At 38.4% G+C, this 25,687-nt stretch overlaps 2 protein-coding genes across 9 annotated transcripts in view; both read left to right on the forward strand.

The window, feature by feature from the left end:
* Positions 1-8,006, forward strand: part of phactr4b (phosphatase and actin regulator 4b) — a 45,605-nt gene extending 37,599 nt beyond the window's left edge. For all 7 annotated transcript variants that reach the window (XM_065298415.1, XM_065298417.2, XM_065298418.2 and 4 more), the window contains 8 exons: positions 826-1,336; positions 1,418-1,710; positions 2,081-2,261; positions 2,457-2,512; positions 2,868-2,929; positions 6,089-6,226; positions 6,465-6,541; positions 6,626-8,006. In XM_065298415.1, the coding sequence (XP_065154487.1) occupies positions 826-1,336; positions 1,418-1,710; positions 2,081-2,261; positions 2,457-2,512; positions 2,868-2,929; positions 6,089-6,226; positions 6,465-6,541; positions 6,626-6,641 (1,334 nt within the window). In that variant the 3' untranslated portion in view covers positions 6,642-8,006. The remainder of the gene's footprint in view (positions 1-825; positions 1,337-1,417; positions 1,711-2,080; positions 2,262-2,456; positions 2,513-2,867; positions 2,930-6,088; positions 6,227-6,464; positions 6,542-6,625) is intronic.
* Positions 8,007-11,810: 3,804 nt separating this feature from the next.
* Positions 11,811-19,008, forward strand: rcc1 (regulator of chromosome condensation 1). 2 transcript variants are annotated; one of them, XM_065298411.1, is made up of 10 exons: positions 11,811-11,957; positions 12,835-12,944; positions 13,730-13,923; positions 14,057-14,236; positions 15,243-15,339; positions 15,427-15,549; positions 15,765-15,911; positions 16,002-16,121; positions 17,467-17,619; positions 18,227-19,008. In XM_065298411.1, the coding sequence occupies exons 2-10, from the start codon at positions 12,866-12,868 to the stop codon at positions 18,400-18,402; spliced, it is 1,269 nt and encodes a 422-aa protein (XP_065154483.1). In that variant the 5' UTR covers positions 11,811-11,957; positions 12,835-12,865; the 3' UTR covers positions 18,403-19,008. The 2 variants fall into 2 exon arrangements, with proteins under 2 accessions (XP_065154483.1, XP_065154484.1); XM_065298412.1 differs by having other exon boundaries at positions 13,736-13,923.
* Positions 19,009-25,687: the final 6,679 nt, after the last annotated feature.

Consider the following 25,687-nt stretch of genomic DNA (forward strand, 5'->3'; position numbering starts at 1 on the left):
TAAACCGCTAACTCACCCCCTGTGAAATTCAGCTGATCGTAGTCACCGCTGAAGGAAATGCCCTATCATGCCAAAGCAGATGTTGCACAACAATAGATGTTTTGTATAAGCCAACAGTTGCTCAACTAGACAGCTGTGAGATCGGGGGATAATAAATCCAATCCACCCCATCAGGTGCAGAATGCCTACAGCTTTAGGGAAAACGCATGCATTTGATTTGTAAAGCGTCAACCGGTGCGGCCAATCTCTTTACCCAAAGGTAGCGCAACAGGGCTTAGCATGTTTAAACATGCAATTTGCTTCTTTAGCTTTATTTATGCTGCTTGAACATATAATGATGTTTGGCTGCTGTACCTCATTAAACGTACATTATCTTCATGGCAGATCTGTGTAGAGGTCATGTGATACGGTCTTCTAAATGCATTGATTTAGCTGTCACATGACTTTTTGTCAATAAACTTGTTGTTTGCTTTTAGTGTTTTTATAGTTTGTGCTAGTTGATGTTTAGTTACACGTTACTTGACCTTGAGACTTAATTATTTTAAATGTGACCTTCTGTGTTAAAAGAAAGAAATCTGTATGATGCAAAAGGAGACGCAGGTTGTTAGTGAGTCTTTTTAAGTTAACTTTCCCTTATATTGGTACTGAGTAATAATATATAAATCTGTAAAATCTACGCACAAAACGAAATTTGTTTGGAAAAACAAAAAATGTACATACTAATAAAATAATACAATTTTAGTTTAGTATTAATACTTTACAATTAATACTTACATTTTTCAGAATAACTTACCTTATCATGTTTTAATGCATACTATTTTACAGCTGAACTATCACAAGGAGGTACCAGCCTATTACCAGTCAAGCCCTCTCCTCCCATGCCCCCGAAGAGAACAACACCCGTCACCAAACGCAATGCAGAGGACTCTCCTCTCACCATCTCCTCTCTTCCCTCCATTCTGTCTGAGGACATGAGGGCCAACATCCCTGGGGGCTACCAGCTGCCTCCACCTCCCCCTTCCCCACCCCTCCCCACGCACATCCCCCCTTCCCCTCCACGGGCACACACCCATCATCTTCTCCACCAGCACTCTTACCCATACCCCCTACCACAACCTCTACCCGTCCACTTTGACCCCCCCAGCCCACCGGAGGAACCACCTGTTCGGCAAGCCCCTGTTCCCTTGCACATCATGATCCAGAGGGCACTGAGCAGCCCGGGACCCGCCCTCCCACACCCAGACAGTTCCCAGCGAGCCCACTCGTTGTTGTTCGAGACGCCACCGGAGTACCAGGGCAGCCGGCCACTGCCTGTCACCATTCAGCCTCTCAAACTGTAAGTGTAATTTGATTGGCTTTGAGACATCATAGACAAGTCTCATATGTGTCAAAATTAACCGTATGTATGTCTTCTCAGCGATGATGATGACTATTCAGATGATGATGATGATGAAGAGGAGGACGATGATGATGAAGATGAACGTTCTCGTGATCGCCTGCCATCTCCGCAGTCACAACCAGATCTCGAACCTCGTAGCCGCAGGTGTCTGGTGGGGGATCCGAGCGTCAGCATTATCCCAGAAGGAAACACTAGCAGCGAGGAAGAGGATGATGAGGAAGATCAACAACCAGGGGAGAGCGACTCGGACGGACCAGTGCTCTACAAGGACGATGAGTCAGATGAAGAAGATGAAGATGACACCCCACCAAGTATGTGAAACGCTATTTTCCAACTATAGGAGACCATGCTTGTCACCTGTTTTTTTTTACTTCCTTCTCATTGGTCCAAAAAAGAATCCAACACCACATGTTGAACACAAAGTATGTTCTGATTGGCTGTGATTGTTTCTCATTGATCGTGTCATTTGTGCTTAAGGAATAGCTCTCCTAAAGCTCAGCTCGGAAATGTTATTTAATTCATTATTCACACATAAAATACATTTGTGTAAGTGCATTTACAGTAGGCTTTGTCCCCGGCTGTGTTAATATCATGATATTTTAGTAAAATTGTACGCTCGGACATCTGCTCATGTAATCGAGAGCCAGAGCTCATGAATACATTTGTATGTGCTCACCGCAGGTGCCCTGGCCAGCAGGGTAAAGAGGAAGGACACATTGGCACTGAAGTTGAGCAGTCGGCCCTGTGCTCCAGACAGACAGGCTCCGGAGAGGCAGGCCAGAGGGGAGCACACGAGTCTGTCGTGGCAGAGCAAAGAACAGTGGGAGGCCATCCGCACACAGATTGGTACCGCACTCACACGGTAATGACCCTTACAGCCATACGCACTTAATCCCAAATAAACAGATGCTATAAGATGCTTAAAGAACTCAGCATGTAGGCCTTTTAACATATGATAGTAGAATTTGAATTTAAATTTGTTACATCGATGTTTTATCACATTTACAATCTTATAATAATGGTAATAAAAGAATAAACGTGTATTTTTTTCCTGTAGACGACTGAGCCAAAGACCCACTGCTGAGGAGTTGGAACAGAGGAACATTCTCCAACGTAAATTGCTTAATTTTAGTGATTTTATTGTGATTTGATTTTCTCTCCCGGTCCGCTCTTGGTTCTCACTTCATTTATTTCACTATCATTTCTTTGTTACTTATTTATTCATGTTCATTGACTCGTTCCCTCTGTGTATGAATGAATATGAAACACGTATTTTATCTCTACTGGTTAACTTGCCAGAAGGGATCACTGATAATTTTACTCACTAATATAAGCTTGTGTTATTCCAGCTATACAAATGGGATATAAATCCAGACTGCTTTGTCCACTTTCATTGCATTTCATTTTAAAATTTGCATTTGAATCAGCCTGATTGCTGTTATTTATGGTTTTTCTTGTTCCTCTCTAGCCAAAAATGAAGCAGACAGACAAGCAGAGGTCAGAGAGATCAAGCGCAGGCTCACAAGAAAGGTGAGATTTAAGTTACATTTCAATGGACTGTTAAAGGGATAGTTTACTGAAAATTTTTAATTCTGTCATCATTTACTCACTCTCGTGTTGTTTCAAACCTGTATACATTTCTTCGTTCTCATGAACACACATGAAGATATTTTGAGGAAAGTTCATAATCAAATAGTTTGTGAGCCCCGTTCACATCCATAGTATTCTTTTTTTAAATTGATTGAAAGTGATCGTCCCACAAACGGTTTGGTTACCTTGGTTTGTGTTCATCAGAACAAAGAAATGTATACAGGTTTGTAACAATATGAGTGTGAGTAAATGATGACAGAATTTACATTTTTGGGTGAACTATAGGTTAATTAACAAGAAATGCTAAGATAATTGTGCAGAAAATTGACAGATAGCATAACTTAATACAGATAGCATAGGCAGCTAAATTAGCTGCGGCTATGAATCAACATTATAAGCTAGCGTATTAATAATATAACGTATAGAAGAGGGTGTTAAGTTAAGCCAATAAAGGCTGACTCCCGGGCTGAAAAACCCCATAGGAGAAAAACCTCCTGACTTTTAGCCAGAGGAAAAGTCCTAGGAGGGAAAAACCCTTGGGAGATATATATATACACACACACACACACACAAACACACAAACAAACAAACACACACGTAAGCGTGCCGGTGGTCGTTGGTCAGGCATCAGCTGGGTATCACGTTGAAGGACGGCCAGTAGATCAGAGGTATGCCGACCTTCACATTTACCGGAACTGGGTCTGTTTGTCTCATTGACCTCGGGGTCGAGGAAGAGACGGGGAGAGAGAAACAAAATCCTTTTAGCGTTGTGGCCGTTCACATGTAATGCAAGTGTCACACAGTGATGTGGTTTAAATCAGCTTGGTTCCAGACAGGCTAACTATTGCGGCATAAGTATGTAACCCACAGTTGAGGATTTAGCAAATTGGGGGCCCAAGGCGAAGGTAGCTATGGTATCTATGGGTCCCCATCCGATCTTTAAAAGAAAATGAAACGCATAAAAACATAAAGGAGCATGGATTGATGGGAGATGTAGGTTTTACCTACAACAAAGCCAACGAAGTGGTGAGTGGTGTGCTAGACACTACAATAATACTTCCACATGTGGCACTGTGCAGATCGAACAGCGTATGACATCCCGTTATAGTATTGCTTTTGGATCCCTCTCGTGGTATTATAATATCAAACGCTAATTGTTCTGCAGAGCGTTGTATGAAATCAAACACATCTAGGATTTCTTCCGCAGTAAAACAGAAACCTAGGATAATGCGGACATGGCAGCATTCGCAGGCCAGCTTATGCGAAATCTCTGAATTCAAACGTTGTTGAAAACTTTTGGGATAATGTTAGTGCACATGCAAAAAAATATAAAACACTGTGCTACACTCTTACAACGGATGTGTTAAAGGGACACAAGGCAGCATTTTTATGTTAATAAATCATCTTCGTAAGTCGGTATATGGTTAAATGACTCATTACCGGACGAATGAAAACTCTCTCGCCCGCCCCTACCGCTTGTAGGAAGAATACCCCACTTGCAAGTTCGCTGTATCCGACCCGCCGTCCTTCAGTCTCGCAAAGTCTCAGATATTGCGAGAAGCGGGATCACTTTACGGCAAACAACACCAAGGCAGGCGAGCGAAACACGGCTAGCGATTGTTGCATATGGGCGAGTCAGGGAAGAAGCAGCGAAAACCCTTGACGGAAGATTCCAAGATATATTAGGGTGACCGTATATTCTCATGCCCACTCTCCCAATAAAAAACAAAACACGAAAGCAGTAGTTTGCCTCGTTCATATCGGTCATTCACGGTAAAACTACTATTATGCATTAGCCTGACGTTGTCATACTCAATTCTAGTCAGAATTTGAGTCTGATACCGCTCCATTGAGCTATAATTATGAGGCGTGTCTCAACCGAAAAATGCCTCTGCACTCAATTGGATAGACCTACGACCAATCAGAGCAACGGGGTGTGAGACGTATGTTGAAATGACGTATTTGCAGCTTGACCGAACTGCTAGTTATTTCGCTACGACACACACTACAAGTCTGAGTTTGCGAACGTACATCAACACCTACTATGTTTACAACATTTCATTTATATCACATTAAGTCATACAGTAAGACTATCTCTTACCATTTGTACATTAGTTGAACTTCATCCACGACGATACCCATTACGTTTGCTTGTTATATCCATCTCGTCGTGCACACCGAGTTGCATCGCCGTGATACCCATTTTAGTTGCTTCTTTAACTTGATCTTTCATAAGTGCGACAACTTTTGTCGAATCCCGTAGGACGGCAAAAACATCAACAAATGCCTTGCTCGCGTTTCTCTGTTCCTCTTTTAAAATCAATGCTCTGTCGATATCTTTTAGAACACACTCAATGTCAGAGTCCACACATCTGATTTCTACCGCGGCAGCCATTTCGTTGTAAACAACAGATTCAACACACGCGCTCTTTGGTGACGTGGTTGATTTACGTTACTGATCATCTGTCCATCATCATATAAAGCCCGCCCTGACAATTTGATTGGTTCGACCAGCTTTGGGTCGAGCATAGTAGCAACTCAACGGTGAAACTCCAGACCGATCTTCCCGTTCCTCAAAATGTTGTGGGCGGGGCTAAGATCGGCTGGCACCCAGGCTAATTATGCATGACAACACAATAAAAATAACAAATCAGTTGGAAAGGAAATATTACTTACCTAACTTAGATAGACATAACTGGATTGGAAATAAGCTGATAAACTTGGTTGCGAGGGGGGAGGGACAACAGTTTGTTTTACGACAGTGTGTTTGAAAGCATTTACTTCCAGACACTAGGGGGAGCTCGTAGAGAAATAATACGCAGACTTGCCTGGTTTCCCTTTGAAAAACGACACATTAGTGTTGATTCTGAATCCACCCATTCCTGTTATTATTGAAACAACACATTTTGTGTATCTTGTAACACAACTTGTTTTATTTTAACACAAAATGCCACATAATGTGTAGTGTAGTAGGTTTTTGATATTTTAATGCAGACATCTTGCATATTGTGCCTTTTAACCTAACGTGGCAAGAAAAAGCTACATACTGTATAGCATTTCTCACTTTACAGATGGTCTGTCTTTGTTGTTATCCCTCAGCTGAGTCAACGGCCAACCGTGGCTGAACTGCAGGCCAGAAAAATCTTGCGTTTTCATGAGTATGTGGAAGTCACAAGCGCCCAAGACTATGACCGTCGTGCTGATAAGCCATGGACCAAACTTACTCCTGCAGACAAGGTAAAACTGCAAAACTAAAGCTTTTCCCATTTGTCTCAGTAACATCTACACAGTGTGTGCGAGCAGGAAACTACAAATTTCATTTACAAAGATCTTTGTATATTTACATTTGAAAAATAAATCACATTTTGTACTTTGTATAAGTCTTTAAAATAATGTATTAGTACAATAGATACAGTAGAATTTATCACCTATTAGTCTGATATTCTATTTAAACCAACTATAAACTGTATTTTAGGCTGCTATTCGTAAAGAGCTCAATGAGTTCAAGAGCTCGGAAATGGAAGTGCATGAGGACAGCAGAATTTACACAAGGTAAATTTGTTACTTGCACATAATAATGATTATACCATTTCTCGTAGCAAAGCATCTAACTATTGGTTTTGTCTTTATCGCTAGATTCCATCGTCCTTAATGTCAGATTTGAACTGGAAAATTAAGCACTTAAAGCCCGGTGGAACTTGGGGAAGAACCATTCTGATGAGGAGCCAGGATCTCAGCGCTTCCTTACAGATTGCTTTCAATATTACTGAATGTACTCGGATGCACAGGGACAATTGGTGCATTCAAATAAGATCAACAAAATGCAACTGTTTCCTAGTTCTCTACCCACCGACTGTACATTCAGTGTGGGAGGAAGGACCTCTGGGGGACAGATGATGTATTTCCCCTAGACTTTGGGGGACCCACGTGCCAATACAGAGAGAAGATGAAGGACTCATTAGAGGATGTGTGAAGTGTTACCTGTGCCAATGGTAGACGTTACTCTGCTCTCATTGGCTGATACGTCACTTTTTTTGTCTGTTCTCTGAACGACTCTTTTGTGCTGTTACTTCATATGACAAATTTTATTTCCTTTCAGGGAAGTGTAACAAAGTTAAAAATAATAGTAATAATAATGATGTGACAATAATAAATACAGTAATACTACAGTAAGTGTTAGTTACTGAGCTTAGCAGGAAGCGTGGACAGAATAACTGCAAGTCTGGACGTTATTGTGTATTTGTACATGTTTGTATAGGCTGCTGTAATTTTCTCTTAGACTGAAGTTTTCAAAAAAAATTTTAATGTTAGAAACTTTAAGGTTTTATTTTAGTTTTATGGCCGTTTATATTCAAGACATAGTTGCAGATTTTTCCCCTACTTTTTGTTCCTCAAATATATGAGCTGTTATATAAACATTGCATATCACACTATTGATCTACAGTAAAACTGCAATGTATGGTCATGTACACATTTCTTTTAAGTAAATATGAGGTCAAGCCATTTCAATTTGAAAGTGCCCAAATCGTGTTTATTTCTACATAAGAAGGATTTACTGAATATTTATTCTAAACATTTTAGGGAAGAATTTAGAGCGGGCATGCACTGACATGGCTTTTCTTACATGTGGCTGACAGGGTTGTTACTGCGGCAGGAACTCCTTTATTTTTGCAATTTAAGTATTGTTTTTGGCCAGTAGGAGGATATTAGAAATTGCTCTGCTGTACAGATCCATTCTGGAGTTGATCCTGACTCTTTGTGTATATCTTGTCTTCCTTTTATTTTGAAAAGTATTTTAAATATATTGAAACTCATATAGGTTACTATTTTTTTAAGCACAAAATTATTAGTGTATTATTCAACACTACAACGATGGGAGCAGAATGTACCTGTTCCGTGTTAATGTAGTGTTGTCTGTTCATGCTTTTTAATTTTATGTGAACTTTTAGAAAATGACAGTGAATTTGCTTTTTAGATGTAAACACCTAAATCTAAATTAAAATGCTTACCAATATTTTGTCAAGGTTCTGCTTGATTTTTTTTACAGATGCATTATGACATTTACAGTATTACAGATTCAGATGAAAAACTAATGTGTGTGTGTGTGTATATATATATTAGTACTGTGCAAAAGTCTTAGGCGGCCATGCTGCCATTCTTGCAATTGTATAGTGATCATATATAATTATTTCTCAATCTCTTTATTAGAATACAACCAGAAAATACAGGAGATGTATGTAGTATTAAAAACTGTATAAAAGTATAAGCTGAAGTGATGCCTGAAGAAGACATTTAGTTCTGAATTTTTTTTATTTTTGTGTACAAAATTTATGTATTTTCTGTTTGTATCTTAAAAAGAGTAAAAAAATAAATATGAATGGACATTAAAACTTTGCTAAAACAACAAAGCTGGTGCTGGTGGCCTAAGACTTTTGCACAGTACTGTATATAAAATGATAAAGCAAACTCATCAAGCTAATCTTTAAAACATTTTAGTTGCTTTTCTCTCATCAAAAAAGGAATTTTAATGGGATGCTTATAACAAAATTAGAACTAAAGATTGTATGAAGGAGTTACAGAAGTCAGCAATATAATTTATATGACATGAGGAGTTATTCTGCAGATGCTTTAATCCAAAATGAATTACGGATTCACAAAGAAACATTTAATCTGAATTATGCTTTAATTTTAGTCTGTTGTTAAGTGACTTTGCATAAAGTGTCAGTTAAATACCACGAGTACATTTTAAACATATATAGTATCACTTTATTAAATCACATGATCATAAAAACCCTTTGATCTGAAGGTGTATAAATGCCTTTGTTTTTTCAACAAAATTATAACATATTGGGCCGGACATGACTTAACATGCATGTTTGAGCTGCCTTAATTTAAAAACACCTTGCACTGACAAATCTTCACACTGGGTGCGTTTACATTTTGCATTAACATGCGATCTCGGTGATCCGTTCACGCAGATCCGATCATCCGTATATCAGGACACGGCGCGTTTACATTTGTCACATAAATGTGGCTTCTGGATGTGTGATCGGATCCCGTGCGGGGAGACGCGCGCTGGGTGGATAGCTGTCAATCAAAATGGGTACAGCTGTCTTTAGCCACATGATTTAGGGTTTTCGCGCTAACCGCAATCCCGTATTGTACAGTGCTACTGAACAGCAGAGAATAACTAGCAACCCCAACAACCGTGATGTCCACATTTTAAGCGTTATATTTTTTAGCTTTAAAAGCCTTATCTTTAAAAGCCTTATAGCGTCCGCACCGCGGATGAATGTCCTGTTTAACTTTACCTGAACTTGACTTTCACCCGCATGCTTTAAATCAACAACAAAATCCGTGTGAAACATGACCGACTCCACTGTTTTATTCTGCCCTAATAACGGGCTTTTGCCTCTGCCTAAACTTACATGTATATTTATATTTTAACCATAAACTGTTGTTAGTTATGTTTCCTGGTAATTTTAATATGATTTCATTAAAAGAGCTAACAATTTCCTAAATTTCCTGTTCATAGTGCGTAAGAAGTAATGTAATTTACAAACACATATAAGTAACCTTGCATAAAACCAACACTGAATAAATGTATTTGGCTAATGTTATTATGGTTTGTACGTGTTTTAAAGTAACTTAAAATGTGTTAAATGAGACAGAAACAGCCGATTGACCAGAAACAAGCGCAACATTCACGTTGATATGTCGCCATGGAAACTCAAACATTATAACGATCCTGAATTCTGCTATTAAATATTAAATCTCTCTATGAATAGGAACATATAACATATGCCTGAATAACTTAAATACAGTCAGCAGTGTTAAAATGCTTTTGAATATCGATTTATTAAGATACTTTTAAGCGTAGCTTTCATTGCTCCACAAATATGAATGTATGCGTCTCTCACCTGCGCTCCATGACCTAACGTCATTTATTTTTGACAGTTGTCAGTGAGAGGAGATGATAGTGGGCGGGGTTTTTTGTGACGTTAACTGTAAATGCAGATACGATGGCTGGATTGCGTTTACATTACACTGAGATCCGATCACTAAGCGTCCTCGACTACCTCTGCATCAGGACACACAGATCGGATAACATTCCGATCACAGACGCGTTTACACTTGTCTTTTCAATGTGTATGTGGACAACATCCGGATACAGGTCGCATGTTAATGCCAATTATTACACGGCTCTCTGGAATGCTTGATTCTGATTGGTCAGTTGAGACATTTGCAGGTTCGTTCTTTTCAAATAATAACCGCTCCAAAATAATAACGCATAGCCGGACTACTTTCACGAGTACAATCGCTCCGCGCCAATAAAGATCAATAAAGATTACTGTCTGTTTGGCGCCATCTTGTGACAAACACTCGACAACCACGACAAGACACAGACAGCTTACTGAGACTGAACTTGACAAAATAGAGCATGACAGCTACGAAGCCAACACACAAAAAAATACAGAATGGGCATTAAAACCTCTCAAAGACTGGCTAAAAGAGAAAAAATGGAGACAAGTATGAAGCAGAGGATCTTAATAAGGTATTACGATCATTTTATGCATCTGTGCAAAGTTTCGCGGAAGGATAAAAATGTTAATTTAAAACAAATATGCCAATAAAATGTTTCAAATTCATATTCATGTCCAGTTTTTTTTCTTATGTGGCAAGTAGCCGTGTAATAAGCGGGATAATGTAGAGGCAGCCGGTAGTTATTGGGAAATAAGCCCCTTCAGTGTGATACAAGACCCTCCGCTTCGCGTCGGGTCCTGATCACACTGTCGGGGCTTATTTCCCAATAACTACCGGCTGCCTCTACATTATCCCTTACGTGTAAACGCAGCCAGTGTTTTGTCTCAAGATGCACACCAGAATTGTTTTTTGTATGGTTTGTAAAAAACTACTTAATATAACAAAGGCCTAGTCCTGGATTAATCTAAACCCTGTCCAGGAAACCAATATATTATATTAAAAAATAATATATTTATGCATGACTTGGGCTGAATAATGAAGAAAAAGCAGCCAATAAGAGTACAGAATAGGAAATTCTTGATTAAAAAGCATTAAGGGGTATCTCAAGAAGCTGCAGTTGATTAAGGGGCGGTTTCCCGGACAGGGATTAGTCCTAGACTAAAATAAATGTTAGAGCTGTCCAAACTAAAAACAACTTGCACTGACATATCTTAAAATACATCAGTGCCCTTTGTTTTGCCTCAAAATGCACACAAGTAATGTTTTTAGTAAGGCATGTTTGTTATAACTAGTTATATTTCATAATTAAACTAAGGCCTAGTCCTGGCTTAAACTAATAACTTAAACACCACTAAAGGTTTAAAGCACTGTTTTACCAAATCTAAGCAAAAGGTGGTTACATTAAAGATGCTGAAGGAGTGTAATTATTGTAAATAATTTCCATATTTACATTTGTGTTATTCCATAGTTTCGATGAGTAGCTAGACTTAATACTGTTGTTTAAAAAATTTGTAAAAACAAATAGTAAGTCACCATGAACTTAGAACAATAGTGCAGGCCCATCAGTTTCTCTAGCAACTCAAGCCACATTACCCCAATACCCCTACACTTCTTTATAAATGTGTATTTATAAACAAGGTGGAGCACCACATAGGTGTATAGAGAACATTTTTAAATTATATAAATTAAGGCTGTATAATATAATACATGTGAATAGGAATTATCTTTTCCTCTTTTGACTGTGAGGAGTTTAGATGCTGGAAGAGCTGAACCCGCATATCCAGTTGATTAAAGGTGCAGTTCGTGTAGTATACGGTAGGTGGCGGTAATACTCCTTAGGAATGAATGGACATATAAAGCATAAGAAGAAGAAGAAAGGGCAGAGACATGCGTGCGTTACATTGCATACAGGAGTTAAGGGTGTTCACTAACCTCTCCAACAACTAAAATACGCGTTGGTTATATGTTAAGCTGTTTACTCACGGTAAGTTATTAAATTAAACCGTTTGTATATACGTAGAAGGAGTTGATTGCAAGTATTTACATGTAAACGTAGACCCTTTGAAATGTTTGCAGCTGTACTTAGCAATCGTACGTTAGGCATGCATGAGTTTGCTTTCGTCATTTACTGCTTAATATCGCATTAAAATTGTGTTTGTGTATGTGCGAACTGTTTCCTGTAGTTTTCCAAATACATAATCATCCAATTTAATGCTAAATTGGCTACGTTGTGTAGCATTTTGCCCCATTGTGTCATTGGGTAAGGTTAGATCTGTATAAACTTTAAGCGGGTTCCTACTTCAAGACTTTGACCTTAGAGTAAAGCATGGCTGCATACGATCTGAATGCATTTTTTATATGTACAATAGTAAATGGGCACAACTGTTGTGACTGTAAGCTTATGTTTGGCAGATAAATCACCATCGAACATTTGCTGCTGTCAGTCATTGGTCGTAAAGTCAGCGCCAGAAAAACAGCGGCGGTGTCTCGGATACAGTTAGCTTCCTACGTAGAGCACACTTTTGCGTATTATAAGCGCATCCGGCATTTCAGTCAGCGCGCGTAAAGCGCATTTGGTGCCCAAATATGTTGTCTACGTAGGCAGGTCTATAGGCTTTGAAACACCATCGGATAAGTTATAAGTCGCGCTGTATACCTGAGTAATTTCGTTTATCCTAAACTTCTTTTTCTTAGTGACTTAGTGGAGATTTTAACGTCATTAAAAGACTAATATTTGATTTCACGAGTCACTATAAGTAATTTAGGCCTGTTGTAAGGGTAGGCCTTAAATTAAGTTTAGACTGAGTGATTAGATTAGTAAAACAACTGGTTAGTTGTTTGATTAACTGTACTTTATTCAGATTGTAGATTTGCCAAGAATTTGGAGTCACCATGCCACCCAAGAAAACTGTGAAGAGAGCAGTTACTGTCACAGTACCAGAGGACTCGAATGTTGGGAAAAAACGAAAAAGTAAGTCATCTCCGTTGTGCTTTTGATTTATTTGAAATATGATTTATTTATATCAAAAAGACATCATGGTGAGTTATACAACATTACTTAAACAAAAATTGACATCTTAAGGCCTGTTCAAATAGAGAAATATAATGATTGCTATAATCTTTCAAAAATTCACGCCAAGTAGAAAGCTTTCAGCTGCTGAACAATAAAATAATGCTAAATCAAAATCCATTTGAATTTAAAGGGCTATAAAGGTCCACTATGTAGATTTGTTGACTGCATCTAGTGGTGAGATTGTGAATTGCAACCAACAACTCAGTCTAAGCTCGCTCCTCCCTTTTGAACCACGTAGAGATGCTATGATAGCCGCCACAGGACAAGTATGTCATCGCCTAAAGCCCGGGATACACTGCACGATTATTGGCTGTCCCAGATGAAAAATTTATGTCTACTGTAAAAACATGGTGGTGCGAAATGGCGACTTCCATGTAAAGAGACCCGCGGTGTATGTACTATGTAGATAAAAACGTCTCAGTCTAAGACAATAAAACCATACCGTTCATTTTGTAAGGTCTTTATACACCTCTGATAATATAGATATGTATATTATATTGCATTTCTGATCCTTCTAAAAGTTACACAATGCACCTTTAAAATGTAAAACTGCAGCACGCCAGCTTACACTTAACATCATGGTTTCGTTGGTGTGGACGCTAATATAGTTATTGTTTGTTTTAACAAACCTGTTAAGTAAGCAGCAGTTTTTCTTCAACATGACCTGACGTTAATGCTTGTAGTTGTAGTTTCTCACAGCAGTCATGGCCAGGAGAAAGGTCTGGTTCTTGTTCTTGGCCAGGGTGATGTCGGACAGCTTGGTCTGGGAGAGGATGTGCTTGAGAGGAAGAAGCCGGCGCTGGTAACTCTTCCTGAGGGAATCATACAGGCAGAGGCTGGTGGCATGCACACCGTCTGTCTCAGCGACAGAGGAAATGTAAGCGGAGCACACATAACATAAAAATAAATCCCATTGTATGTCTTAAAATCAGTTCTTTGACCATGGCATCATTCTCAAGCTGTTAAGAAAAGGGCTTTCATAACTTTTGTTATTCTTGCATCCTGCATAGATTTATACGTTCGGTTGTAATGATGAGGGCGCGCTGGGCCGCGACACGTCAGAGGAGGGATCAGAGACCGTGCCGGGAAAGGTGGATCTTGGAGAGAAAGTTGTGCAGGTTTCCGCAGGTGATAGCCACACTGCCGCTCTCACAGAAGAGGGAACCGTCTACGTCTGGGGCTCTTTTAGAGTAAGTGTGAATCGTTACATTTACCTTTATTACTTTTATGCAAAGTGACTTACATTGAATGCATTTTAAAGGAACACGGTGACTTTGGGGGATACGGTGAATAAGCTAAAGTTCGCAAGAGTTAGATATGTCCATACATACCCTATTCATCTCTGTGCACAAAGACTGGAAGTAAATGGCTCCAGCTAGCATACTGCTTCCAATAAGTGACAAAATAATGCCAACATTTGACTATTTATATGTTGTGATTTGTATATTCACAGCATGTACAAATAACAAGGTCAGATGAGAAACAGTCAACTATTAACCCTATACATACTGGGAACTTTATTCTCAGAAGGCAAGCACTGCTACTTGGGCAGAGTGATTAGCGCAACATTTGTGCAAACTCTCTGCTCCTCACCACACGGCTTCTCAGCAGCTGCAAGCAAATTATTTGTACACTATACAAATCACAACATATAAATAGGATAATGTTGGTGTTATTTTGTCACTTATTGGGAGCAGTAAGCTAGCTGGAGCCATTTACTTACAGTCTTTGTGCTAAGCTAGGCTAGCTGTGGGTTTATCAGACTGTTAAAGGACGCACAGAGATGAAAAGGGTATGTGTGGACTTATCTAACTCTAGGGTATATGGTGAATAAGCTAAAGTCCCAAAAAGTTGGAGTGTTCCTGTAATATTATGTGTGTAATATTATGTGGGATCGAACTCACAACCTTTTGTGCTGCCAATGCAATGCTTTACAACTTAGCTATAGGAATGTAATGGGAATGCGCTGATAAGGGGTTTACTCTGAATGCAATAAGTCTGTATTAAAGAGTTTGTCTTCTCAAGGTAGCCAACATCTAGCGTGTCAACATCTTTTTTCTTGCTCTTTTGACTATAAAAAGCTAAATGAATGAGTTGAATGTACCAAAACTTCATGTTTTTGCTGTCTGTCTGAACCAGTATTTCTTATGCTATAGCTAAGCAGGTGAGTTGGTTAACCTCTGTGATCTGTTATAGGATAATAATGGTGTCATTGGACTTCTGGAACCCATGAAAAAATGCTCGCTGCCAGTCAAAGTCCCTCTGGACAAGCCTGTGGTTAAAATAGCTTCAGGTGGGTCAAATAAATTCATGTCATGCTTGTGGTTTAGTAGCCATTATGTATGTAAATATTTCAATAATGGTGTTTTGGATCGATCAGGAAATGATCATTTGGTGATGCTGACTTTGAATGGAGAGCTGTACACCTCAGGATGTGGAGAACAAGGACAGCTGGGCCGGGTGGCTGAGCACTTTGCTAACAGGGGAGGTCGAAAGGGATTGAGTACGTATCTCCACCATGTTGATCAGTTTGTACTTAAATGGGAAGAAATTAACATGGTGCATTTACTAGGGTTGTAAAAAATTTTTTGATATTCCTCAAATCTTTTTTGGTTTTGAATAGAAATCCAGTATTTAAAGCCCATATTTTGTTCAAAATGAGATAAAATTAATATTTGTAAAATATGTATGAATATTCTCACACATTTTTTCCCTTAGTGAGGCTACTGGAGCCACAAATGGTTGCCATGAGGCCACGGGGCAAGATTGTCTTTACGGATGTCTTCTGTGGAGCATACTTTACCTTTGCTGTGTCTAAAGAGGGTCATGTCTATGGGTTTGGCTTGTCGAATTATCACCAGCTCGGTAAACTTAATTACATATTTACGTAGACGTTTATATGCTTGACATTTTGCTGTTCTTTTTCTTAGTGTCTCTTTGTTGTTGTTTTGACAGGCACTAAAAGCACAACCACTTGCTTTGTCCCCGTCAAGCTCACTGCCTTCAAAAACTCCACCACCTCTTGGGTGGGTCTCTCTGGGGGACAACACCACACTCTGTGTGTTAGTTCTGAAGGTAATAAATCTAAGAAGCAAAATGGAGAATACTTGAGGGTTACCTAAAAAATAAAACATTTAAAGGGGCTGTGAATTTGTCGATTTTATTGTTTTATACTGTTGTCTGATGTCTACTTATGATGTTCGGGTGGTTTTTACATTCAAAAACATCAAAAGCAATAAGTAATACGCGGTTTTGTACCATGGATTAGTGGCTCTCTGGAGAAAAGCTTTGTTTGAAGGGGCGGGCCGCATTGAAAACCTGGACGTAAACGCCAACTGCTATGATTGGACCGCTTTATTCCCTGTCATTACATGTGGGGAAATGTTTTAAAAACATTAATGTGTAAAAATAGCAGCCGAACACACATGTTTGAGCCACAAAAGATTCTGGGTGCTAAAGATGATACACCTAAATGACAATACGTATAGTAAAGTAGAAACAAAACTTTAAACTCGACGTGACTAAATTACCGTATACAACACAGTAAGCGCGCATCAGAATCTAAACTGCGGCTGATAAATCCTTATCAATAACTTTGTATATTTCTATTGTGCTTGTGAGGTTGCTCTTAGATGCACGTAACGTTACATACCACAGTTATATGATAAAAAAAGCTTTTAGTGTTTGACCTTTCAAACGCAACTTGCCTAAATTACCGTATACAACACAGTAAGCGGGCATCAAAATCTAAATTGCGGCTGGTAAGTCCTTCTTTATCACCAACTTTGTATATTTCTATTGTTATATTACAGTTGTGTTGTTAAGTGTTGTACCTTTATTCATCGTTCAATGTTTTAAGTAAATTAAAACAGTCAAACATACGTGTTTAGACACGGATGTTACAAAAGGACATATCAAGCGATCTCTTCAAACAAAGCAATAGTGAAACGCAGTAACTTAAATGAAGTAAAATGTTTTACTTGCTTTGTATTATACTGCTGTGTCATTTTTGTCGGATCCAATATTAGTGGTGCTTTTTTAATCACAGTCTCTCTGCAAATCCAGCATCAACTTCTTTACAAAACCGCGTCAAAATAAACATCTCTGAGAAGAAGTCATTTTTGTTACATTTGGCACTCTTTAAAGACATGTTTACTTATTGTTGAGACACATGTGTGTCACGCGAAGCTGTGGGCGGGGCTACAAAAGTGGTCATTGTATTTGGCTTTGGGGAGGTGCTTCAATTCTACTTTGACGTCATATTTCTCCAAATTCCTCACTCATTAGTATTTGATTCACCGCTCCTTTAAGATGATTCACTTGCACTTGTATAATATCTTTGGTTCCAATTGACAATGTATTTTTGGGTGTCTTACCTTTGCAAGGGTACTGAATGTGGTGCTGCTGTCTTTATTTACAGGAAAAGTGTACAGTCTTGGCCGGGCAGAGTATGGCCGTCTGGGCCTGGGGAAGGATGCCACAGAGAAAAGTGAGCCCACACCGGTCACTGGGATCAGCGATGCTCAGGTGGTTGCCTGTGGTGCCTCCGTAAGCTTCGCTGTCACAAAACAAGGTATAAATACACATACTGCCTATAAATTCTACAGAAGCACTTAACTGCAATGTTTGCTGGGTTTATAATGGCTATAGCATGGGTTAGCATGTTAATTATGTATATAAGGGATGCATAACGATTAATCGCTATTAATCTATAGCAGAATAAAAGTTTTTGTATACATCATATGTGTGTGAACTGTGTATAAAAACTTTGTATTGATAAATGCAAAGTCCACATGCATGTATATATTTAAGAAATGTTTACATGTGTATATTTATGTATAATTTATATTATGTATAAATACTTAATATATAAATATTTTTTTTCTTAAAATGATAGTGCTTTAAGATTCTGTTAAAGGGGTCTGAGTTTGGTTCCTTAAAAGAGCAAGTGTGAAAACGCTTTCATTTGCTTGGTTTTAAATAGACTTGGTTTTAAAACTACTGTTGGTTGCTGTCACAAATTCATGTTAACCCCTTTTTACCTTCAGTAAGCTACAGTGAAAATGTAAAATTTGTAAAACGGTCATAAAATAATCCAAAGAAAGGTTTGCAAAGGTCAAAGTTAATTCTTAACTGCAAACCTGACTTCAAGCATACTAACATTGATATCTGTTTGTCAGGCTCTGTGTTTGCCTGGGGTATGGGCACCAACATGCAGTTGGGTACAGGAGAAGAGGACGATGAGTGGACCCCTGTTGAAATGACCGGCAAACAACTGGAGAACCGTGTAGTCCTATCAGTGTCCAGTGGAGGGCAGCACACAGTCTTGTTAGTGAAAGACAAGCAGGAAAGCTGATGTTTATCTCCTTGACTAGAAAAGCTGAGCCAAACTACTGTATCAGTGGTATCTATAACCTATAGCTTGATCAGGAACTGGGGAGTCTGGGGTTTGTAATACTTCCAACGCTGAGCTAAGCCAGCTAATGAGGGAAGATGGTTGGTTATAAAGAGGGTAGGATGAAAATCATCTAATTAAACCTTTTATTCCACCTAATGGGGAACCCAAACTATCACTGTCTATGGTCTGGTAGATCATGATGAAAGAGAGACCTTTTTTATGGACTTTGCTTTGCTTTATTTTCTTAATTCATTTTTAACAAGGATCTTTAGTATGCTTCCTGGAGACTGCCTGTTGTTGAGTGATTGTATGCATGTATAAAATGTTTTTTAGATAGGTCCCTAATACTGTTTTTTTAAATTCCACATTTTGGTCTGAGCAATAAAGGTTACAAAAGCAGGTGTGATCTACAACACACACACATTTTTGGGAAAAACACATTTAGTATTGCTGTATTTTTGTGGTGTTAAACTATTTCTTAAAATCTTAAATTGAACAATGATTGTATCCCTGCATTGCTGGTCCTGTGGACAACTAATAAAAAAACCTTGAGTCTTTTCCGAATCAGACTTATTCTTACCATTATTCTAATGGTTTCTATACCTGAACCTTTTTTTTTGCTTTGACCCTTGTAATGTGTGTTCCTATAGCTTTTTCTTACTCTATAACTTTTAGTGAAAATCTTCATCTTTTTTGCTGTTATTTGATTTAAGTTTACGCTCTATAGTATGTTGACATGGGCTTAATTTATGTAATTTGAAATCATCTATAACCTTTCATTTAAAGTTTCCTTAAGCTATAACTTTGAACTAACAGATCTAACATTACTTTATTTTAATTGAAAACATCTTTGATAGTTGTTCCCCTGAATATATGATTTGTATGTATAGCAAATCCATTAGGTGGCAGTGCTGGTGTAGTAAGTATCTACAATGCTCCTGTATAGCTCAGTGGTAAGCCATTGCGTTCATAGTGCAGAAGTCATGGAGTTGAGCCCAGGGGACACACATTGATATAAAAAATGTATTATACCTTGATTATAATTGTAAAATTATACGTTGTAATGCACTGTAAATCACTTTGGATAAAAGGGACCACCAAATACATATATGTTCAGATTGTTTAAAGCCTTAATAATTTTCCTATATTTCATAAATCATTTCCGTGTAATGTAAGTAAACTTGGGGGGGTCTCAAGCTCCAAAAAAGGTTTTGTTCATCTTCAAGTCTTCTACAAACTAGATTTCGTATGGACCTGATCAAAATGGAAGTGGTCATTGGTGTGCTGATCCAAACAAATCATGATTGCTGTAAAACATAACGTGTCAAATTTCCAATTTTGATATTTTTTTTTACAAATGACTTACTGTGAAGCATATTTTTTTAATTCATGTGCCGTCGTAATATTTAATAAAAAATGCAAATCTTATCCCCTCCTCAAAACGATCTCTCTTTATTTCTGGTCATATAGTGTGAAGATTGCTGCAATTAGCAACATTACCCAACTTCAAACGATCCAATCAGATCTCAATGGACAAATCTACGTCAAAAGTGTGACCTATGTTTACAGGTGACTGAACGCTGTGTGTTTGTATTTGCAAATACAGCATACAGCTGCTACATTATGTCGGGGAGCAGAGACGAGTGCTCGGAGGTCAGCAATTTTACACGTGTTCAACTTCATGCGGCGCTGCAAGAACCGACAGGCTAATGACGTCAATGTACCGCGAAAGCGAATTGGAATCACATGTAGAGGTCTAATTTCCAATCGCTCTCGCGGTACTCTGACGTCATCAAACACCTACTGCAACAACTTCTCCCTACAACACAAAGAACCAGTCCGCGTCACCAGCGCCGCCGGTAATTGGCTTACATGGGCCTGAGCTTCTCTTGATGGCATATATGCACAGGTACGTGTAAAATGAACACTTTTCTGAAAACGGACATGTGTGCACGATGTTATTTTTGAAACCGTAGAGGTTGAAATGTCCGTTTATGAAAATAGCCGCTCACGTGTAAACGTATACCTAAGGCAATCGCTACTTATCTTTCATGGCGACTTTAACCTCTTAAGACCTGATGGTTTGTCTTTTATTCAGATTTCTACCAGCTATTTTGGGGTTAGGAAGAACCAATACATAAAATAACCAAATATTTTTCTAAGAACATGAAGCAGTGTAGTTGTCCATGTTTGTGTACAACAAGTTCCAGTTACACAGAATTAAGTATGGTACAAACATCAAAAAAATCCAGGTCCAGGATGTTAATATTAATTCCAAATGGCAATAAATTAAATAAATCTGTTCCAGATAAATAAAATTGTCACTTCCGAAACGTGTTTCATGCTGCCTTCACATGCAATCTTAATGATCATAAGTAGTTTTTCTATGTAAAAATTGCAAATGACTGGCCTCTGATGTCATGATTATTTTAACACCCAAGTTCCTGACATGGGTGGGCCTCAAACTTTAAAATTGGTGGATGGGAGAAGGATTTCTGCTTTGGCTGGTATGCTTTATTAGTTTATATCAGCAACAGCTTCCTTGTCTTGTCATTAGAGTACATATTCCACCTGGTTTACAGACAAGCCCTAAGGCTAGTCCTAGATTAAAACAAACGTTTGAGCGGCCTCAAATGAAAATAACCTGCAGAAACAGATTTTAAAATATGCCAGTGCCACTGATTTGTCTCGAGATACACATCGGTAATGTCTCTTTTCTAATTTATAAACGATGGTTAAAATAATTTAACTTTTAACTTAACCAAGGTCTAGTCCTGGCTTTAGCTAAGCCTTGTCGGTGAAACCAGGCCATTGTGTTAAAATTACATTTTCCAAAGATATGGATGGATTACTGCCTGGGCCAATGGGGCCAGTGCCCAGAGGCCCTTGACTACCATGAGCCTTGGGCTTCGTGCATGTGCTATCCAGTTTGGTACAGAAAACCCAACAATGATGAAAACAAATGTTTATTTATGTTTAATATATGGGTCCTATTCCCTTTACAAGCCCTGTTAGACAAGGCTGTCTTTGTCTTTGAGGGCTCCCTGGCACTCCTGTTACTACTACGCCGTACGAATATGCTTAATATCCGTAAGTAATGACCATATATTTTAAATATTTGAAATGTATAAAAGTAAGGCTAGTTTTTTTTTTTTTTTTTTTCATTTTTCCTTTTTGTGGTGCAGCTAGTGAACATTTTACAAATTTGTAAGCACAAAATTGAACCACTTTACAGTGCCACTATTTGGGGCCCAGATGACGCGTTTTGGCGTTAGCCCGACGTTGGGTTTTGACGTCAGGCCGATGTTGAAAGCTAGTGAAAATTTTGACAGGGCAAATACAAATTTTAACCAATTGGCTGATCCTGCCAGCAGAAAAACCCTTTGCATTGAGCCCTGCCCCACAAAGATGTATTAATATATATATACAGATTTACAGTGCTGCTTGGGGCCCATCTTTATGATCTCACCCAACATGGTGTTTTGACGTTAGTCCACCGCTGGGTTTTGACTTCAACGCGACATTGTGTTTTGACAGCAACCCGACGTTGGACCTTAACCAATTCTTATTTCTAATCATAAACAGAACATCTGCTCCGAATTAAGGGCTTGACGGCAGGCCGCTGTGTTTTGACGCCAAACCAATTTAAAAAAAATCTGAAATGGAATGTCTGGCCGCTGTGGCCTTTTCCACCTCATCCCTTGAAATACAAACATTTCTGGCATCCACATTCTTTTCACACTGAAATACACATTTTTTTATAAGAATAAAATCTGAGTAATCCACAACTGAAAATTCACTAAAAATAATAAATACAGATTTGCAGTGCTACCATTGAGGCCCATCTTCAGGGGTGCACATAACTGGTGCGCATGCGCGATTAAAATAAAAAATGCGCACAAGACACTGCACCAAAAGGCCCTTTTCCGTACTGCTGGAACTTTAGGGATTGCTCCGTGCATCATTGGTAAGATAATTATTACAAACGTGTAAACATTAATGTGTGTTAGCAGAGGTGCAATAGTCACTGGCCCGATTGTACAATTTAAATATTTAAGCACAACAAGACGCGAAACTACGCAGATCTCACGCGATCTCTGTACTCACGTGTTGTTTGGTAAATTCTGTTTGCGCGCACCTCAAGCGCGACCACGATCCACATATCAAGGTTTCACCGTTTCAGACAGCTTGTAACTGACAGCGCGCAAAAGCCAACTGAGTTTTTTTTTTGCACTTGAAAGGACATTTTAAAACTAAATCATCTCAAAATGCAGTAATTATAGTATTAAAAGTATTTTACACATAAAATAAACACAAGCGGTTGAGGAAAAGAATGCGTGTGTAACAATGTATTGCATCCATGCATTTAAAGGGAAAGTACACCTATTTTTAGAGGATAAACCTGATGTTGTTTTAATATTAATCAAACCACAGACAAAGAAAATCATAATTTCCTTGTCTTGACTAAATAACATTTGTAACTTTAATAAGAATTAATCAAATATACACAGTAAATACACTCTTAGAACGAATGTGTTAAAAACAACACATTAGTGTTGATTGTGGGACGACACACTAAATGCGTTGTCCCAGAATTCACCCATCACTGTGTTATTATTGAAACAACACATTTTGTGTTACTTTTAACACAACTTGTGTTATATCTTAACACAAAATCAACACAAAATGACACATAATGTGTTAAAATTACACATAATGTGTTAAAAGCTTAACGCACAAAGATGTGTAAAAAATTAACACATCCTTTCTAAGAGTGTATGCAGTATTATCTGATTACTTTATTTAGTTTCTGTACTCTACCTGAAAAACAGACCAGCCTGAAAACATAAACAGCACTGTTAATTTAATTTGTATATTTGTTCTATTATACTTTTTTTGCTATTGCTCATGATTAGATTTTTTATTTCTGACCATTTACTTGTCTTTAACAGAATTTGAGTTAGCAGACATTTATAAAGGTTACATGTGTCAAAACAATAACCAGGCATATTTTATTGTATATTCATCAGCGTCTACCATGTTTAAACCAAAGTGATACGGCGAAGAGAGAACTCAGGAGATAAATGATATTGACAGCATGTCGGTGCTATGAATAGTGTGAATACCAGTAAGCATCTCCAGGTGCTCCTTTGAGAACCAGAACAAAAAAGTGATGTGCACCCCTGCCCATCTTGATGATCTTGCCTGTCTACAACCCCACAAGCTGGCCTTGGGTTTTAGTGACAATAACATTTTGGAATTTTGTGCTTTGTATAGATCGCAACTGCCCAAAACTTATAGATTGTGTTCATATCATCATTTTTTTCTGTTGAGAGGTTATTTATCTATGGCTTACAATAGATGGAAAATTGATTGGCTTGTGCTGCCTCTCTGGAGAGCCCATGTGTAAACTTCAGCTTGGTCACGTCAACAACAATTGTGGGAAACAATCAATTGATTAGGCCAATTAGCCCATTTGTCGGACTGACTATTTGCATAATAACTGTTTACACTTTAAGGAGTTTAACAGTCAAACACAAAAGGGCGATAACAAAATATTGATTTCTGTGAACTATTGATCCATTTATAAGTTGATTTATACATTAAAGCAACACTATGTAGTTTCCATGTAAAATGACTTACAGCTCCCCCATGTGGTTGAAAAGCGCAACAGTGCCTCTTCTGCAGGCAGGGGGAGGGGCGGGGATGTGTTTCCTACCCTCCACCGTCACTTTCAGAGTGTGCTTGTAGCAGCTAGGAGGCTGCTCAGGTTGCAGCAACAGTACAATTTGTCCAGTTAACTCTTTCACCGCCAGCGTTTTTAAAAAAAGTTGCCAGCCAGCGCCACCGTTTTTCATGATTTTAACCAAAGTTTAATGCCTTCAAGAAAATGTTCTTCTTTAAATATATAAACATACAATATACCAAATGAAAGAACAGACCCTCTGCTTTCAAAAAAAAAAAAAAACGTTTCATCCTACCTTCCGTGGTTCTTTTGTAATCAGCTTTTGAATATGGGTAGGTTTCTGCACAAACACCACATTTTGAGCAAAAAGCAGAGATAATTCCATTTTTGTGACGGACTTTTCATAGAGATCCCATTCGGAGCGATCTTTAAAACAGACATGGACATGCAGCAGCTTGCCATAGAGCAATACTTCCGGGTTTAAAAAGTTGCGGAAGGGCGGTATTGCGGAAAGATGGAAAATCTCGTCATTGGCGGGGAAGCGTTTTCTCTTAATTGACGAGATATCTCGTCAATGGTGGTGAAAGAGTTAAAAGTTGTTCTATCACTGAAATAATTTTTGAGACATTATTTAAAGGTAAAAAACTACATAGTGTTGCTTTAATGTATAACCACTAACATAAATTTCAACTAAATGGTAGGATATACGAAATATAGGCGCTTGCTTATGTAATTCATACCATGTCCTAAATTCTACAAGTACTTGAAACTGAAAATGGTTCGTTCGCTGTTGATAAAAATTTGCAGATCAAAGCGCCACTTCAGAGTCCATGAAGGGGAAATGGTATTGTGCTCTTGGGCGATCTTTATGCTACAGCCCACAGTGAGTCATGCTGAGAGACTTTGAGGGATATTTCGGTTAAAAAGCTCTCCAAGGCTCATTTTCTCTGTAAGCTTTGAAATGCTAACAGCCTCTTGTGCAAGCACTTAATTGACCACCGTCTTTTAGTGTTGTCATAAATGTTTTTTGATGCCCGGTGTGAAACAGCTTGTGGTAACTTCATTGGGAAGTGGGCACTGGCTTCTTGTGAGAACTATCATTTTTTATTAATATTAATGCTAGGAAACATTAAATATGTGTGTCTTACCGTAGCTCGGTTGCAGAGCATTGCGTTAGCAACGCAAAGTTTGTAGGTTCGATACCCAGGGAACACAAGCTGATAAAAAATGTATGGCTTGCATCGCTTTGGATTAAAGTATATGGCATAAATGCATACATGTAAATGTTTGAGGTGCACCGTTTTAATATAACTAAATGTGGTTAGAAGAAGCAAAACTCATTTTCAGTTTAAGAAGGTCAAGAAAATCATTTAATTTGTATCATTGGCAATAGTGTCACTATTCCTAATAGTGATGTTTTTCTAATCTTTCAAGTGAGAACATGTTTTAACATTTTGTGAAATGTACATCAAATGTTTAAAATTTTAGCATGTTAGTCTTTAACCCACCAGTATTTGTTGTATAGCAAGTCAGCTTGTTGGGTAAACAGCCTCATGT

The sequence above is a fragment of the Paramisgurnus dabryanus genome, chromosome 13 (assembly GCF_030506205.2).
Source record: "Paramisgurnus dabryanus chromosome 13, PD_genome_1.1, whole genome shotgun sequence".
Taxonomy (NCBI): domain Eukaryota; kingdom Metazoa; phylum Chordata; class Actinopteri; order Cypriniformes; family Cobitidae; genus Paramisgurnus; species Paramisgurnus dabryanus.